Raw genomic sequence first — 17,554 nt, 5'->3', positions numbered from 1 at the left:
TACAGCGGAGTGGATCCCCAGTGTAGCCGCTGGGAAATCTTGGGAGATCCAGGCAGAGCAGATCATCTAAATCCGATTTAATCGCGGATTTTCCTCTTGCGTTGGAGTTGAACTGGCAGCTTCCCTTAAACAAGCAGTCCGACGCATGCATTGCATCCGCGTGCGTGCACGATGGCGAACAAGCCGCCTTAAATCCTGGAGGATCTTTCGAAGGAAGCGAGATCCGCTGCAAGAGGGGGCTGCGATCCACCGCGCCTTTACTCGCGAGTCAGCCCCGCCGGGCTCTTTGGACAAGCGTGGTCTTCTTTCCAACGCAGGGGGGGGGGGGGTTGCCGAGCGCCCTCTGGCGGCCGCCGAAGGTCGGCACCCGCGGGCGGCCAAGCGGGGCTTCTCGCTTTTTCGCTCTTTCAGAGGCAGGTCTTGCGCGCGTGCCGGCGCGCGTGCGCAGAGCGGGCCCCCCCCCGCCGCTCTTTCCAGCTGCAAACAGCTGGTGCGGGACCGGCGCGCGCGCTGATGGGCGGCTGCGGCAGGAGGCGGCTTTTGCACTTGCCACTCGTGCTTGCGCGACCGAGCCGCGAGAGCGGCCGGAGGAGCGAAGGATGCAGGCGCCCGAGCCTATGCCGAGCTACGAGCAGTTGGTGCGGCGTAGTTACCGGAGCCTAGTCGGGGCGCTGCGGAGCTGCACAGATTGCGGCTGGGAACTGTCCCGCCGGACGTGGGCCGAGAATGCCCGGCTGACTTGGACGGAGGCGCTGCTTTTTCTCCTTTGCGCCGTCGGTTGGACTCTAGCGCGCAGCGCAGCCTCCCGCTACCTCTTTCGGGTCAGTGGAATCCAGATCGAGGAAGGCAGGCAGGAAGGGGGGGGCGATTTTCTTATTGGGGGGTGGGGGGGGCTATCCGAAAAGCCCGCCGCATTGCATTGCATTGCATTGCCTCGTTATGGGGGGTGGGGAGGGGAAGGACACTGCAAGGGAGGGAACCAATATGACCCACGCTTGCAATTGCCCGGGGAATTATTTATTGACTTTGCTTTGAGGAGAAGAAATTACTTTGAGGGGAAGAAAAGGCTGTTTTCCCATTTTTGGGGGGCTGGGTGGGTGGGAGGGATGAAGTCCGTCACTGCACCGTGTTAAGGGAGCTCTTCTTTTGGCTTATCCACTAGGAGCCAAGAAAAAAAATGGGGGGGGAGGTTGCGTATGTGGTGTTTGTGTGTGTGTGTGTTGTACGCACAACAGAGACCGGGTAGTAGGAAGGATATATTGCTGGTCCCTTGCGTTTGTTTTTGCTCGGAGGAGAGGGAATCGGCCTTTGCCGGGCGTGCAATACATGCCTGTGAAGACGGGGCAAAATGAGGTGGGGGGGATCAAAATTGGCCGTGTCATTGCATTTCAAGATGGGGCGGTGGGGGGGGGGGAGGGAGGGAGGGAGAGAAGCCGAAAACTGCGGAGTACGTGCGAGGCCGCGCAACGGGAGCCACCCGACGACTAAGGCTTTGGCGAGGAAGAAATGGGCCATTGGATTGTATTGGATTTTTTTGTTATTTTTTACCCGAAATGCGGGAAAGGGGAGGCGGTGGGCCGAAAACAAACAAACAAACCCTATTTTGCACAGCCTGGGAAGGAATAAATGAACGTTAAGCGACCTGACACATAAATGCGTGTAAGCCTTTTGCGCATATGGAATAGGCCCAGCTAGTAACCGCGTTGTGTTGGGGAAATGAGAGAGGGCAGAGAAAGAATGGGAGGCCTTTTTATTTTATTTATTTATTTATTTGTTTTGCCCTGGTCTTCTAGAAGAGGCTTGGATGCTGGTAGTGCTGTAAACACTTCACTAAAAAAAAAACAACACTTGGTTTAGGTCCAGATTTTAACAGATTAACAGAGTTGTTAGGGACCTTGTAGGTCATCTAGTCCAACCCCCAAGCAAGAGACTCTGACAGATGGCAGTCCAATCTCCCCTTGAAAGCCTCCAGTGATGAAGCTCCCACAACTTCCGAAGGCAACTTCTGTTCCATGGGTTGATTGTTCTCCCTGTCAGAAAATGTCTCCTTATTTCTAGGTTGAATCTCTCCTTGATCAGTTTCCATCCATTATTCCTTGTCTGGCCTTGGAAAAATAGCTTGACCCATTTGGTCCGTTTAGCAATCAGGATTCAAATAAGTCATTTTTCTCCCAGCCTCAATAAATTCAAACGAGTTGGGGTTTAATTTGTCGGGAGGGATAATTTAGAGCAGTGTTTTCAACCTTGGCAACTTTTAAGATGTGCTGACTTCAACTCCCAGAATCCCCCATCTAGCATGAGGAAACCACTAGTATAGTCAAAATATTTTCCTTGATGAATTTTAATCCAAATTTCCCTCAATATACTTTTTTAAAAAGCCAGTCAGTCAGGAAATAGCAATACTAATTTAAAACGCCTTATGAAACTCTTAGTGTGCAGAATTGGAACTTGAAAATGGTGACTGACAGAAATCAGAGTTTTGCTCAGGCCTGTTAACGATTTTTAACAAGGTCAGCAGTATTTTAAGGTACTAAGCTAGAAACCAGGAGACATTTTTGGTAAGGTGATCTGATCCTTCATTGCAGAAGATCTACTTCCTGGATGAGATGTGCTGGATCAGACGACCTTGATAGTCCTCACTTAGTGACTGTTCAATAGTGATAAAAAAGATAACTTTGCAACCATCCTTGCGTTCACAACCTTCGCAGGTCTGTAAAGCAAAGAAAAGCTGAAGTAAAATTGTAAACAGTTGTGGCTTCACTTTCAGACTGCTTTGTTTAACAACCAAGTTGAGGGTCCCAGTTGTGGTCACTAAACAAGGACAACCTGTATCCTAGTTCAGATGTACTTGGATCATGAAGCCATGGTTTCATGCTTGATTCTCTTGGTGGAAATATAGTAAATGGATATAGATACATACATTTTTTTCCTGCCTTTATTATTTTTTACAAATAACTCAAGGCGACAAACATATCCAACGCCCTTTTCTCCTCCTGTTTTCCCAACAACAACCCTGTGAAGTGAGTTGGGCTGAGAGAGAGGGACTGGCTCAAGGACACCCAGCTGGCTTCCATGGCCAAGGCGGGACTTGAACTTATGGTCTCTTGCTTTCTAACCTGGTGCTAGACCTTCAGCCTGCAATCCCATTTCTAATTAAACTAGTAATTAAAAGCAGTGATCCCAGCAGGCAGAGGCACCTAGTTGACCTTGGTTGAATTTAAAAGATTAATCTTTTAAAGGATTGGATTTGATAGGACAGGAGACCACTAAGAAATCCCGAGAGTATACTGTACATTGGTGGTAATGGTGGTCCCATTGTTTCCAGTCTTTCTCCCCTCCTCTCTCCCTCCCTCCTTCTCTCTCCCCCCCCCAACATAAACTATGGTTGATTCATCTTTTCTGATTCCCTTTAATAACAATTTCTTCATTGGAAAAGGTGGTACAAGGCCCCGATTCTTGGCCTCCCCAAAACATAACAGAGTATGTGATGTGTCCCTGTTGAGCATAAAGGCAGATCTGAAGAAGAGTAGATATGGAGAATTGGAGAAGAAGGTTGAGGGAAGCAACAGATGCTGGAGGATGACAAAGAGAAAATGCAGAGGAAGCATCTAGTCAAACTTCCCCCATCCTTCTATGCCGCCTAATTCCTTAAGGTGGAAAGTCTTACTTAGAGGAAAGTGGGGAGCAGAGACTATAGAACAGTGATGGCGAACCTTTTAGACACCGAGTGCCCAAACTGGGCGCGCATGCATGTCCAAACTAAAAGGTACACACATGCGTGGACATGCACAGCAGAAGACCAGCTGGCCGGCAGGAGGCAAGACATCCCAAAACCAGCAGCGCGGCAAGAGGTAAGATCTTTTTCTTTCGTGAGCTTTTGTTTCGTCATTTGCAGGGAAACAGAAGCTCACGAAAGAAACGCCTGGGGTGTCGGCATGTGTGCCAGCAAAGAGGGCTCTGCGTGCCACCTCTGGCACGGATGCCATAGGTTCGCCATCATGGCTATAGAAGTATGGAGTTTCTTACATGCCCACAACTAAGCCTGGAATGTTTATTGAGATCCTTGGTGGAAGAACAAGCCTCTTAATTGCTGCCATTAGATGTTGACCTTCTTGGATAAACCCTCCAGTCTGAACCTGCAAGGAAGTTCTTGGGTTGGACAGCTGTGAAGTTTCCGAAAGATGCCCTAATTAATTCATGAGCCATGAGCCGAACTTCAAAAGAAATACAGTCATTTATTAGGAGCACCATTTCGGCAATATTTGGATGCAGTTAGAACTAATCCCACGTAGATTTACGTTCCCCTATGACCCTGTCTCTCCCCTCCTCTCTGGCCATGTCATAAATCACATTCTCCAATTAACCACTTTGGCTGGCTGTGAAATCCAACACCCTCCTTCTGATTGCAGTTAGGAAGCATGTATGGAATGTAACTTCAGTTAGGGAAATGAATCAACTCTTATCAATTCTCCCTCCCTCCTGCTCATGGCAACTTGAAAGCTTTGCAAGTTGATAACTGGCCTCTGTTTTGGTTTCAACCTCTGTCTTTGAATGGTTCAAGGGACTAGGGCCGTGATGGCGAACCTACGGCACACGTGCCCGAAGTGGCACACGGAGCAGTGTGGCCTGGCACGCGCAGCATTGCCTGTTCCTCTTCCGGGTTTCTGGTGCACGTGCGCATGTGATGATCAGTTGGCCTTCGTGCATGTGGCAGTCCTGGAACCCGGAAGAGCTGGTCTTCCTGCATGAGCATGTGCGTCGGCCAGCTGATCGTCATGCGCGCATGACCAGAAGACTAGCTGGCCAGTAACCAGAAGACTAGCTGGCCAGTGTGCAAGTGTGCGCCGGAAACTGGAAGTTCATTTTCCGATGTGCGCATGCCCCCTGGGCAGCTCCTCTTCCTGGTTGCGGGCCAGATGAGCGCGCCCGCACTCCCTTTTCGGCACTCGGTGCTGAAAAGGCTCGCCATCACTGGACTAGGGAGAATGAACTTCTCTGCATTTTAAAAAAAAACAGTGTTTGCTTCCTGTTCCTCAAAAGTCACCTAGCCACCATTGCAATAGAGCTCCAAGTACTTTTTTAGCACGGCGACCAGTCACCATGGGTAAAATCAGAAAGCTGACGTTTCAGGTCTTCCTGGTTTCTTTTTGGGGATTGTTTTCAATCCCTTTGATCCTTTGAGGATATCCTCCCTGTGGTTTCTGTGTTCAGGACATTGAGTTTGGTCCTCTGAGTCCCACTTAAAATGGAAACCTACAAGGAGTAATAAGTGTGTAGAATGATTTTGGAATAATTTCATTGAATTTAAATTTAATCGGAGGACATTAAAAGTCTGTAAAGATTCTCAGTCATCTAGGTCATGGTTTTCCCAAAGATGCTTTTTTTCCAGAGACAACAGAACTTTCTGGTTTTTCTTGGAAGACTTTTCGTTTCTCATTCAAGAAGCTTCTTCAGCTCTGACTAGATGGTTCTTCCATTTCCCACCATCCAGTCAGAGCTGAAGAAGTTTTCTTCAAAGAAAACCAGAAAGCTCTGTTTCCTCTTGAAAAACCACATTTGGGACAATTAAAATTAACACAACAACAAATTAAAAAATTGTGCCTTTACAATTTTACGGGTGGGGTCCCTGTTAGCATATAACTCAGTGTTGACTCAGGATGCTTATGAATGTCTATTGTGTTCCAAGGCCTGGATTTAGTATATCTGTGAGTATTCCTGTTGTGTTTTTGTTAAGATAGTCCAGCAGCTCTGTTTTGTTTCTTGCTTTTAACTGGTTTGAATGTTTGGATGTTGTAAGCTGCTCCGAGACTTTTAGAATGGGTGGCTTTAATATATTTTAAGGATACTAATAGTAACATGCGCCTTGGGTCCTCTCCCAAAACAATCAGAGCATCACTTGAACACTGTCAAACATTGACAATAGCGGCTTTATTTGGAACAGCTTCCATCCTGCAATAGTTTCACATCATCAAACAACTACTGCCTATTCTCAGGTCCTTGGGAAGGACTCGGTCAGAGGTGGTATTCAGCCGGTTCGGGCAAATCGGTAGTGCCGACGATCAGCTGGCCCTGCCCACCCGCCCCTGCCCTATCCTGTCCTATATTTCCTCCTTTCTGGCTCAGCTCTGATCTGAACGGCACAGCTGATTTTCGCACCTCCGCTGTTCTACTTACCGGGGCTGCCTTAGAAGGTAAGCAGCTGAGCTTCAAATTGCTGTATTTTGAACACTACACACAAAGCGTGCACTCACCGAAACGGTTGTTAAACCGGTTGCATCCCACCACTGGACTTGATAAGTGGATAAAAATGCCAAATCTAGGCTATAAACACCTGGTTTACTGTGTGATGAACCATAATAATTTATTTATTTATTTATTGGTTCAATTTATATGCCGCCCTTCTCCGGAGATTCAGGGCGGCTTACAATGCGTTAAGCAATAGCCTTCATACTTTTGTATATACCTGCTTAGTAGGGCTTTTGCCCCCCCCCCCCAAGCGGTGTTCTTTTTTTTATACAAAGTCAGCTTATTGCCCCCACAATCCAGGTCCTCATTTTACCTACCTCGGAAGGATGGAAGGCTGAGTCAACCTTGAGCCTGGTGAGATTTGAACTCGCAGTAATTGCAGGCAGCTGGCAGCTAAGTGCTATTTAACAGCACTTTAGTCCGCTGCGCCACCAAGGCTTCTTTCTCTTGTTATTGCTTTTATTTGATTATATAAAAGTGTATACACTAATATTCCCCCTTCCCTTATTTCTATCTCTTATTCTAACTTAATCATGTCACCCTTTATTAAAAGACGTTTTCTTTTTCTCATTCCTAACTTCTAATCATGTCACCTACCTAAAAAAAGAAAAGGAGAGAGAAAAGGAAAAACAAGCCAGAACAACAACAAAAAAGAGAAATAATCTATTCATCGTCTCTTGTCTGCTTTTCAGATTCAGATATATTTGATCACCAAGGCAGAGTTTCACAAATTTATTTGCAAAGGAACAATCCAGATTTTCCTTTTTTATTTTGCAAACAAATATCGTTCCTGTCAGCCTATTCAATTTATTATCATGCACAAGAATGTGGGCTGATTCCACCAAAATTCCACCCAGCCTAGTTTACAAGATTTGAAGCTTTTAAAGAAATTATTTATGTAGTGAAAAAATGAGAATGTTGAAAATGTTGGCTAACAGACAACGGAAGAATAAAATATATTCAAAGAAATCACCCCAAGTAGATTGAAACGGAAAGCTTTTTGTGGAGAATTTGGACCTGCAGAGTTTCCAGGGTCACAACTCTGCTGAAATGGCCTTGAGAGAAAGCCGAAATCCTCATAGGTCACTTTCAGTATAATAAGATTACTGATGCTTGAAATAAAGGCTTTGGTATCGTATAGAAGAGCTGGCACTGAAGCTTCTGCCTCTGAATTATCACTTAAGCTTCTTTGAATGTCATAGAAGATATTTCATCAGCCTCTTCAAAACCTCTGCCCTGTTTCTGAAAGAAAGAAAGCTTACAGGTAGTCCTCAACTTACGATCACAATAGATTTCTGTTGCTAAAATTTCTGTTGCTAAGTGAGGCATTTGTTAAGTGAATTTTGCCCCATTCTACAATCTTCCTTTTCACCATTGTTAAGCCAATCACTATTGTTGATACGTTAGTAACCTGTTTGTTAAGTGAATCCGGTTTCCCATTGACTACCTGTCAAAAGGTCGCAAAAGGTGGTCACATGACCTTGGGACACAGCAACGGTCATAAATATGAACCGATTGCCAAGCATCTGAATTTTGATCGCATGATTATGGGGATGCTGCAAAGGTCATAACTGAAAAATGGACAAGTCACTTTTTCCAGTGCCGTTGTAACTTTGAAGGGTCACTAAATGAACTGTTGTAAATTGAGGACTAGCTATTCCACAATCTGTATTCAAGGAGTTAGAGCTATATTGGTGGGAAAATGCAGGTAGTCCTCAATTTATGTCTGCAACTGGAAGCAGAATTTCAGTTGCTAAGCGAAGCGGTTGTCAAATGAGACATGTCTGATTTTACAATCTTTTGGGAGGAAAGTTAGAGAAAATTGCTTTACATTAACGAACCAAATGTCTTTATTTTGTAAAAACAAAGAAGATGGAACAGTATCTTTCTATGGGATTTAGATTTAATACTATTTTAATAGATTGAGGGAGTTCAGTACTAATGCTATGAATTTTTAAATTCTAAAACTCAAGCTTTAAAAACTTGAACTATAATTGCTTGGTATAATTTCTCTCACTATTGTCACTGTGTACTGTCATCTTATTTTATTGTTATTATATTTCACTAATTTAAAGAAGCAAAAAGATTATTAAAAAGATTGCCAAGTTTATTTATTTATTTATGTAATTTATATATTTTTAAATTTATTTTTTAATTTGTTTTATATGCCGCCCTTCTCCGGAGACTCAGGGCGGCTTACAATGCATTAAGCAATAGCCTTCATACTTTTGTATATTTATACAAAGTCAGCTTATTGCCCTCACAAACTGGGAGGCTGAGTCAACCTTGAGCCTGGTGAGATTCGAACTTACAGTAATTGCAGACAGCTGGTGTTAATCACAATGCTATCAGTCTGCTGAGCCACCAGGCCCTATGCCGCCCTTCTCCTGAAGGACTCAGGGCGGCTTACAAGAACGAACAAAAAATTACATAAACATTAAAATCAATTTAAAATTAATTAAAATTATTTAAAATCACCCCTACTGATTCAGCCCATTTGCTGAAAAAGCCACGTCTTCAATTCACAGCGGAAGGAGAGGAGGTCAGGGGCTGTCCTGAGGCTGGTGGGCAGCCCATTCCAGAGGGTCGGCGCTCCTACAGAGAACGCTCTCCCCCTGAGGGCCGCCAGCTGACATTGTCTGGCTGATGGCACCCTGAGGGGGCCCGCTCTGTGTGAGCACACGAGACTATGGGAGGATGGCAGGAGATGATCCTGCAGGTACCCCGGGCCTAAGCCATGTAGGGCTTTATAGGTGAGCACCAGCACCTTGAAACAAACCCGAAGGACCACCGGTAGCCGGTGCAGCTCGCACAGGAGAGGTGTCACACGGGAGTACCGAGAAGCCCCCGTAACAACTCGTGTGGCCGCATTCTGGACTGACTGTAGTCTCCGGGTGCATCCCAAGGGCAGCCCCATGTAGAGGGCATTACAGTAGTCCAACCGAGACGTAACAAGGGCATGAGTGACCGTGGCAAGGACATCCCGATCTAGGAAAAGGCGCAACTGGCGCACCAAGCGTACCTGAGCGAAGGCCCCCCTGGTCACGGCCGTCAAATGATCTTCTAAAGATAGCTGTGAGTCCAGGAGGACGCCCAGATTGCGAACCCTTTCTAAGGAAGTAAGGACCTCCCCTCCCATCATAAGTGATGGGGCCACTAGATCACGAGATGCCGGTATCCACAGCCACTCAGTCTTGGATTGGTTGAATCTGAGTCTGTTTCTTCCCATCCAGGCCCGTACCGCTTCCAGGCAGCGGGACATCACAGAAGTTCCTGGTGTTTGAAGAAAAGTAAAAGTTTGGAACTTTGCATTATTCCAACTAAGGAATTACTTATGGTGTACAGTTCTACATATTCTATAGGACTTGCTGCATGCAGAGTTTGGATTTCTCTTAAATAAATAAATTTGGTATTCTTTGATGTATTAAATAAGAATAGAATTCTTAAACTAGATAGACACTCTTATTAATCATTCCGATTTATAATATAGATTATATAGGTTAATTCTGAATTTTGAGTAATATTGAATATTGGCTTGATCTTAATAATGGATTTGAAATTGGAAATTACTTTGACATTTTTTTATCCAATTTTATACAACTTACAATTCACTTTAACGTTTTTTTCCTGCACTTCCTCTTGGTAGTGTTTTTACACATCTACTAAAATGACTTTTTAAACCAACCTAGGCCTGCCTTCTCAAATGAAGTTACTTTTGTTTGATGCGTTTAACACTTCCTTTATTACAAACCTCTGTGCAATCCAGAGGTGGTTTTATACCACATCCTCTCTAGTTTTCTTACAGGTGGGATGAGAGTTTACAGGACTAATTTTCTATGTGCAATAATAATAATAACTTTGTTGTCATTGTACATGTATACACAGTATACCCATACAACGAAACTCACAACACCCAAAGACCAAGTCCAACACACATAACAATCCCCAAACACACTCCCATCCACCACAATTCCCCACCCCTAAACGACCCAAACATCCACACAACAGACCAAGTAATGCTGTCCAACAGCTCACCGATGGTAGCCCTTTAGTTCATTGTTGAGTGCAATTCTAGCACTGGGATAAAAACTATTCAGAAAACGTCTGGTCCGAGTTTTAATTGTTCTGTATCTTCTGCCAGAAGGCAACAGTCCAAAAAGATTGTAAGCAAGATGAGTCTCTGAGAATGTTATGCAACTTTCTCAAACAGCGAGATTTGAAGATGTCGTCCAGGGCTGGTAGCTGGAGTCCGATGATATTCTGGGCAGTTTTAATGATGCTTTTCTATGTGCAATGTTTTTCCATCATGTTTATCGCAACCATGATGGGACCTGGATTTGAAACCTGACTAAGGCCTTTAAAATGATGGTTTTAAATAGATGTATGGAAGAGGAAGTAATTCCGAATTGCACGCCAATAAGCAAGAAGAAGCCGTATCTTCTTGCTTATTTTAACTTATAAATATGGCAAGCAACACATTTTTTAATAAAAATCTATACTGGTGTTAAAAGATATTACGCTTCTGACCTCATGTTTTAAGCGCAGCTGTGCCTAAGGACTAGAAACTTATATCCCATTGTAAAAACAAGTGTACTTTTTTTCTTATTCAAAAAAATCCCTTTTTTGATAACTGCAGATTTTTGACTTGATTTTTTTTGGGGGGTCTCTTTGTGGCTGGTTTTGTAAAGGTCACCTCCCAGTTTCTGTGCAAAGTGATAAAGGATGCTGAGAGACAGCAAGATGCAAGGAGGGATGTCACACTTCGCTTACTTGCACTTGGTTTCCCTCCATCCTCTTAGTAGGATTGAAAAAACAAGCGTGCAGGTGTGGTAGGAGAGCTGGGTTAGTCTATAGGAGCAAAACGCCAGGAGTCTAGGAACACCCTTTTCCAAGGAGCAAATACCCAGAAGGACCATCCTCAGTAATTTGCTAATTGCTGTTTTCGTTTTGCTCTCGCCTTTCTAGTAACTAATAGATCTTAGGCACTTGGTAAACTAGACATGATTTTTTCTCTCTAATAGGGAAAGGAGCTGATGTCTCTCACTGTAACAAGGGGGAGTTTGCAACAACACAAGGGGGAGTTTGCAACAACAGTGTGAGCACACACCGTGGTTAACCTTTTCCTGTGGCCATTTCAATTTGTTTTCTGCCTGCATTGCTTAAAATAAACGGTAGCATTAAGAAAAGCGAAGCTGCGTTTCAGAAATGACTTTGCAAGAACTAAGCTTGCAAAGAAGAGAGGCTTATGAATCAGTAGGAAGAGAAATCACTTGTCCTACCGTTGGCCTCTGACCGGCTGGCCCCTGAGAATGACTGCTGCGGAGAATGGAGGCTTTAAGGGCCCAGATTGCTAGGAGGGGTTGCATGCAAACATTTATGTTATCTGTGCAAAGGATCACCCCATCCTGAACGAATGTGCCATTCATTGGCGCAGAAGGCAAATGCATCCGTTCGGAAGAAAATAAAATGTGCCCTCTGAAGAAAACACATTCGGTAAAAATTGGGCAATTCCAATATGGGGCAAAGGATGCACATGTGCACGTTTCCATATGGGGCAAAGGATGCACAAGTGCACGTTTCCATGCCAGTGTGTGTATTTTAAAGACGTCCGTTGTAGGAAAGAGTTTTTCCTCTCCAAGAGTATCGGATGTCGATGCCCTAAATCTCTAGGGTTGAGGGTGTTGGGTATCAGCCATACCTGTGAAAGTCTAGGTTAAATAAGTTGTGTGTCTTAATGGGGATATCAACGGGGGAAAAGTCCACATTCTGAGATTATTGTGTTCCCTTTTTTTGAGGGATGGTCTGTCTCCCATAACATTTAACAGATTAACAGAGTTGGAAAGGACCTTGGAGGTCTTCTACTCCAATCCCCCTGCTTAGGCAGGAAACCCTACACCACTTCAGACAAATGGTTATCCAACATCTTATTAAAAACTTCCAGTCTTGGAGCATTCACAACTTCTGGAGGCAAATTGTTCCACTGATTAATTGTTCTCACCGTCAGGAAATTTCTCCATAGTTCAAAGTTGTTTCTCTCCTTGACTAGTTTCCCTCCATTGCTTCTTGTCCTGCTCTCAGGTGCTTTGGAGAATAGCTTGACTCCCTCTTCTTTGTGGCAGCCCCCAAGATATTGGAATACTGTTATCATGTCACCCCTAGTCCTTCTTTCCATTAAACTAGACATAACCAATTCCAGCAACTCTTTATATGCTTTAGCCTCCAGTCCACTAATCATCTTTGTTGCTCTTCTCTGCACTCTTTCTAGAGTCTCCACATCTTTTTTACAACGTAGCGACCAAAACTGAATGCAGTATTCCAAGTGGCCTTACCAACGCATTATAAAGTGGTATTAACACTTCATGTGATCTTGATTCTATCCAGGGGTGAAATGCTACCGGTTCGCACTGTTTCAAGTAAACAGGTTTTGTTTTGTTGTATTATATTATAATATATTACATTACATTACATTAGATTACATTATTATTATTTTAGTAAATTTGTATAGCCCTCCCATCTCACATATAGCATAGCAATAGCATTTATATACCACTCCGTAATGCTTTACAGTACTCTCTGGGCAATTTGCAATGTCAGCCTATTGCATCCAACAAACTGGCTTCTCATTTTACGGACCTCGGAAGGATGGAAGGCTGAGTCAATCTTGAACCAGTCAGGATCGAACTCCTGGCTGTGGGCAGAGTTAGCCTGCAATATTGCATTCTAACCACTGCCACCACCATGGCTCCTACGTGACTCTAAATGGCATAAAGAGTTAAAAAAATAAAACAATGCAACAAAATTACCCCCAAATTAACCACGAGAATCATTAAGAAAACATTAAAACAATAAAAAAGCTATTAAAACCGTAAAAAAAAAAAAAATACTCCGCAGGAGAGTGCAATCAATCTCACTAAGAGTACAGCTATGTCTTGAATGGGTTTTTTGTTAATTTATGTGTTTTGGTATTTCTATATCATTTTCATTAAAAGGAAAAAAGGCTACCAACATGGATTCTATAAACAAAACCATAAAATATATAACATCATTAGCAATTTTAAAAAGTGATAAATAAGTAACTAGACAAAAACACTAAAGTGAGAAATGTTTAAATTAACAACGAATATGTAGGGTAATTTTTTTTTAAAAAAAAAAATAGAGAATTGAGCACAGAAAAACGAGGGTTTTTCATTTTTGTCAAAAAAAAATGTTTTGCAAAGGCAGTCCCTATTTACCAGCTGCTTGTAGCTTGTTAAAGAAGCCATGATTATATGGAACACAGTTTCATATGTGAGGGGGTCCTTGGTACTTCCTGAGCTTGGTTGATTTCTTGCAGACATTTCATTATCCAAATTAGGTAAAACGAAATATCTGCAAGAAAGCAAGCAAGCTCAGAGATCACCAACCATCCCTCATTTCAACCCTGAGCCACAAACATTATCCTTTGTTGGTTTCATGTGTTGTGTTAAACCATTCTTTCATTTATTTATTTATTCATTCATTCTCTTGGGGACATTTTGTTATCCAACCTTTTCTTCCCTCTGATTCCACCCCACCAGTGTAGCCCAAGAACCTAAGGAGAAAGTTGCTGGATCAGGTCCCATTTCTTATAATGGTCCCTAAAATGCTCCAACAAGCAGTATTGGAAGGCTGCGGCTTTTTCCAGCTATGTATCTCCAAGCAGGCATGGAGCACATAGACTTCATCTGACTATGGAGCTTCCCTTTAGCTGTTGTCACTAACAGCCCTGGGTAGAGCTTCTCCTCTATAATTTTGAATTAAAGCCATCTAAAGTAGTGGTGCTGGAGAAGACTCCTGCGAGTCCCTTGGAGTGCAAAGCGATCAAACTGGTCAGTCCTAGAGGAGATCAACCCTGACTGCTCTTTAGAAGGCCAGATCCTGAAGATGAAACTCAAATACTGTGGCCACCTAATGAGAAGGAAGGACTCACTGGAGAAGAGCCTAATGCTGGGAACGATTGAGGGCAAAAGAAGAAGGGGACGACAGAGAACGAGGTGGCTGGATGGAGTCACTGAAGCAGTCGGCGTGAGCTTAAATGGACTCCAGAGGATGGTAGAGGACAGGAAGGCCTGGAGGAACGTTGTCCATGGGGTCACGATGGGTTGGACACGACTTCATAAATAACAACAAAAGTAGTGATGGTTGCCACATCCTGACGCATAGAGTTTTCTCTTTGCAAAGCTGTGTGGTCCTTTATTGCTCCCAAATTGCCATCTCATACCAGAAGGGGTGAAAAGTTTTCGATCCGCATAGTACCAAACTCTTAGATTTTCCACATCAAGGGTAGAGAACTTACTCAACTTCATGGATGTAACTAATAAACAGTGAAAAGCCTTTTTTTCCCCCTGATACGTCCTTAAAGCTCATATTTTGCCCAAGCTAAAAGTTGCAATCTCCTTGTACTAGAGCAGGGGTATCAAACTCAAGGCCCGTGGGCTGGATCCGGCCTGCAGGGTGCTTAGATCTGGCCTGCGTGGCCGCCCTGGAAACAGCGAAGGACTGGCCAGTGGAGACTGCCAGTGAAAATGAAGCTTGGGAGGGCCGTGCACGGCCCTCCTTCTCCGTTTTCAGCTGTGATGGCCTCCTGCAGCCCTCTGCCAGTGAAATCGGAGCTCGGGAAGGCCGTGTGCTGCCCTCCCGAGCTCTGTTTTCGCTGGCAGAGTGTTCGGGCCACCACAGGCGCCCCCGACACGAGTGACGTCAAGCTGGCCATGCCCACCCTGGCCACGCTCCCCCCCCCCCCCAATGGCCCCAGTGGTGAAATTCAAATTTTTTTACTACCGGTTTTGTGGGCGTGGCAGGGAAAGGATACTGCAAAATTTCCATTCCCATTCCACTCCAGGGGGAGGGATATTGTAAAATCTCCATTCTCACCCCACTCTGGGGCCAGCCAGAAGTGGTATTTGCTGGTTCTCCAAACTACTCAAAATTCCCGCTACTGGTTCTCCAGAACCTGCTGAATAGTACCCCTGCCCGGCCTCCTGAGGTGAAACACAACTCTGATGCGGCCCTCAATGAAATCGAGTTTGACACCTCTGTACTAGAGGTTGGTTCTTAGTGACTGCAGGAATGGGGCTCTATAGTTTGCTCAGGTAGTCCTTGACTTACAACCATTCATTTAGCAATTGCTCAAAATTACAATAGCACTAAAAAAAAGTGGCTTGCATCTGCTCCTCATACTTACAACCATTGTAGCATCCCCATGGTCATGAGATCAAAATCGGGGTAAGTATTTATGATGATTGCAGTGTCCCGGGGCCACATAATCGCTAACTGCCATCTTCCCATTTGGCTTCTGACAAAGTGAATGGGAGAAGCCAGTTTCATTTTAACAACCGCATGATTCACTTAGCAACTGCAGTGCTTTGCTTAACAATGTTGGCACAAAAGGTCATAAAATCCAGCATGACTCACTTACCAACCGCCTTGATTAGCAATGGAAATTCTGGCCCCAATTGTGATCATAAGTCAAGGACTACCTGTGTAGAAAGGGTTTGCCAGTGCCACCTAGGATATTTTTCCCAAATCCCAGACTAATTTCCAACCCTGGGATCTCCTGGTGGTCTTTCATCCAAATATTAACCAAATCTAACTCTGCTTGAAGTATGTATCCAGACAAGATCAACCTGGAGCTGCCACCTGATAAAACATTGGACTCCAAGTATGGCAATGTGAATTTGTCTTCCCTTCTTGAAGTGACAATTTGCAACATCTTGGAGAAGTTTTGTACCTTCTCTTTTCCACTGCAAGTGAGGCAGAAAATGGCTTTCTGGACATTTTGGGAAGTTCAAATGGGCAAGACTCTGAAAACAGGAAAGAAAGTTGAGAGACGTAGACCACACGTGTTTTACATGTCAAATTAGTAATAAATCTGCAGAGTATTAATAATTAGTAATAAATAATAGTAATTAGTAATAAATAAATTAGTAATAAATAAATAATTGTTGGGTGAAACCTATTTTGTTTCCTCTGCAGTAATACAGAAATGCTTCCCCTTGGCCATCTCCCAGGATATTTCCTAGCTTAGCCCAGAACTCTTGATCTCTTGGTGGTATCCCATCCAAATGTCGACCAAGGCTGGCACTCCATCTGCTGGTGTAGGGTGGTACTCTCCATTCTCTGACCAGCCATACAGAAATGTTTCTTGAGAGTGAGAAAAGAGTGAGCAAAAACAAAAGACTTGGGTGCAGTTAAGTGTGACATCCAACACTTCCTTGATTTGCCTCTGAAGTGCAGAAACAAGGCCTCTCGGCATGGGAGGGGAAGCCATCTTGCTGCAATGGATGTCATTATTTCTCTCTACACACATACTCCTACGTGGTGCAACTTTCTCAGAAATCTCACTCCCTTTAAATATAGGGTAGGGTTTCTCAAACTGGAATGGCAGCAGTGGGTCTCCTTGGAAGCCAGCCCACACCCGTTGCCATAGCAGCAGCACAGGAAGACCTCTGTTGCCATGGCAACCCAGACTGCAGCGGGAGAAGCAAGTTTCGATGGCTTCTTTCTTGCAAGCAAGTGCAGAAATTTAAGGGGTGATAAGATTCTTGTGAATTGGAAACACCCTTTCTCATTTTAAGAATGCTAATTTAACTCTTCTATACTCAGGATCCATCAGCTATGTTGAAGGGACAAATAGGAAATTAAAAAAAAATTTCAATAGAATTCAACATAAATTCAAAATAAAAATTCAACAAGATTTCCTTCCTTCCTTCCTTCCTTCCTTCCTTCCTTCCTTCCTTCCTTCCTTCCTTCCTTCCTTCCTTCCTTCCTCACAAAGCTGAAGAGACTTCTTGCCAAAATAAGCAAGATAGTTTGGCACCGAAAATTCAGTGAACAATTAAGATTGTCTGTTAGATTTATAGCCCTTCTTTTTTCAGCAGCTCAGGGTGTCAATTTAGTTGCTCAAAATTGCCAAACTCACTCAGCACTAGATGAATTTGCTTATCCGAGTAGAAAATTTTCTCAAGTTGGAGAAAAGGACGGTGAAATTTTGGGGGGAAAAAAAAAAAGTGCAAATATTGGTAGAAAAGTAATGAGCTGTTGAGCAAAGTTACTGTTTTGTTAAAAGAGCAAATGTCATGAGTGCATTTTTGCTCGTGTCATTATATAGATGTGAGAATTGGATGTTGGGAATTTAGTACATGCAGTCCTGATTTATGAACATAATTGAGCCTGGAATTAAGGTTGTAGGTTATTGTTAAGCAGCTCACCCTGTTTTTACAACCTTCTTTGTGTTAAGTGAATGCTAGGATCATTAAGCAAATGCATTGTCCAGAATGGGCAGGGGTTT

General features: G+C 43.8%; 1 protein-coding gene across 1 annotated transcript in view; it reads left to right on the top strand.

Annotated features, from left to right (window-relative positions):
• The first annotated feature begins 331 nt into the window (after positions 1-331).
• Positions 332-17,554, top strand: part of CERS1 (ceramide synthase 1) — a 51,042-nt gene continuing 33,819 nt past the window's right edge. The window contains exon 1 of the mRNA XM_034422607.3: positions 332-821. Within this exon, the coding sequence (XP_034278498.2) occupies positions 600-821 (222 nt within the window). The 5' untranslated portion in view covers positions 332-599. The remainder of the gene's footprint in view (positions 822-17,554) is intronic.

This window comes from Pantherophis guttatus, chromosome 1, assembly GCF_059756535.1.
Source record: "Pantherophis guttatus breed Tessera chromosome 1, ASM5975653v1, whole genome shotgun sequence".
NCBI lineage: Eukaryota > Metazoa > Chordata > Lepidosauria > Squamata > Colubridae > Pantherophis > Pantherophis guttatus.
Note: the sequence above shows the minus strand (reverse complement) of the source record. Positions and strands in the feature narration are given on the sequence as shown.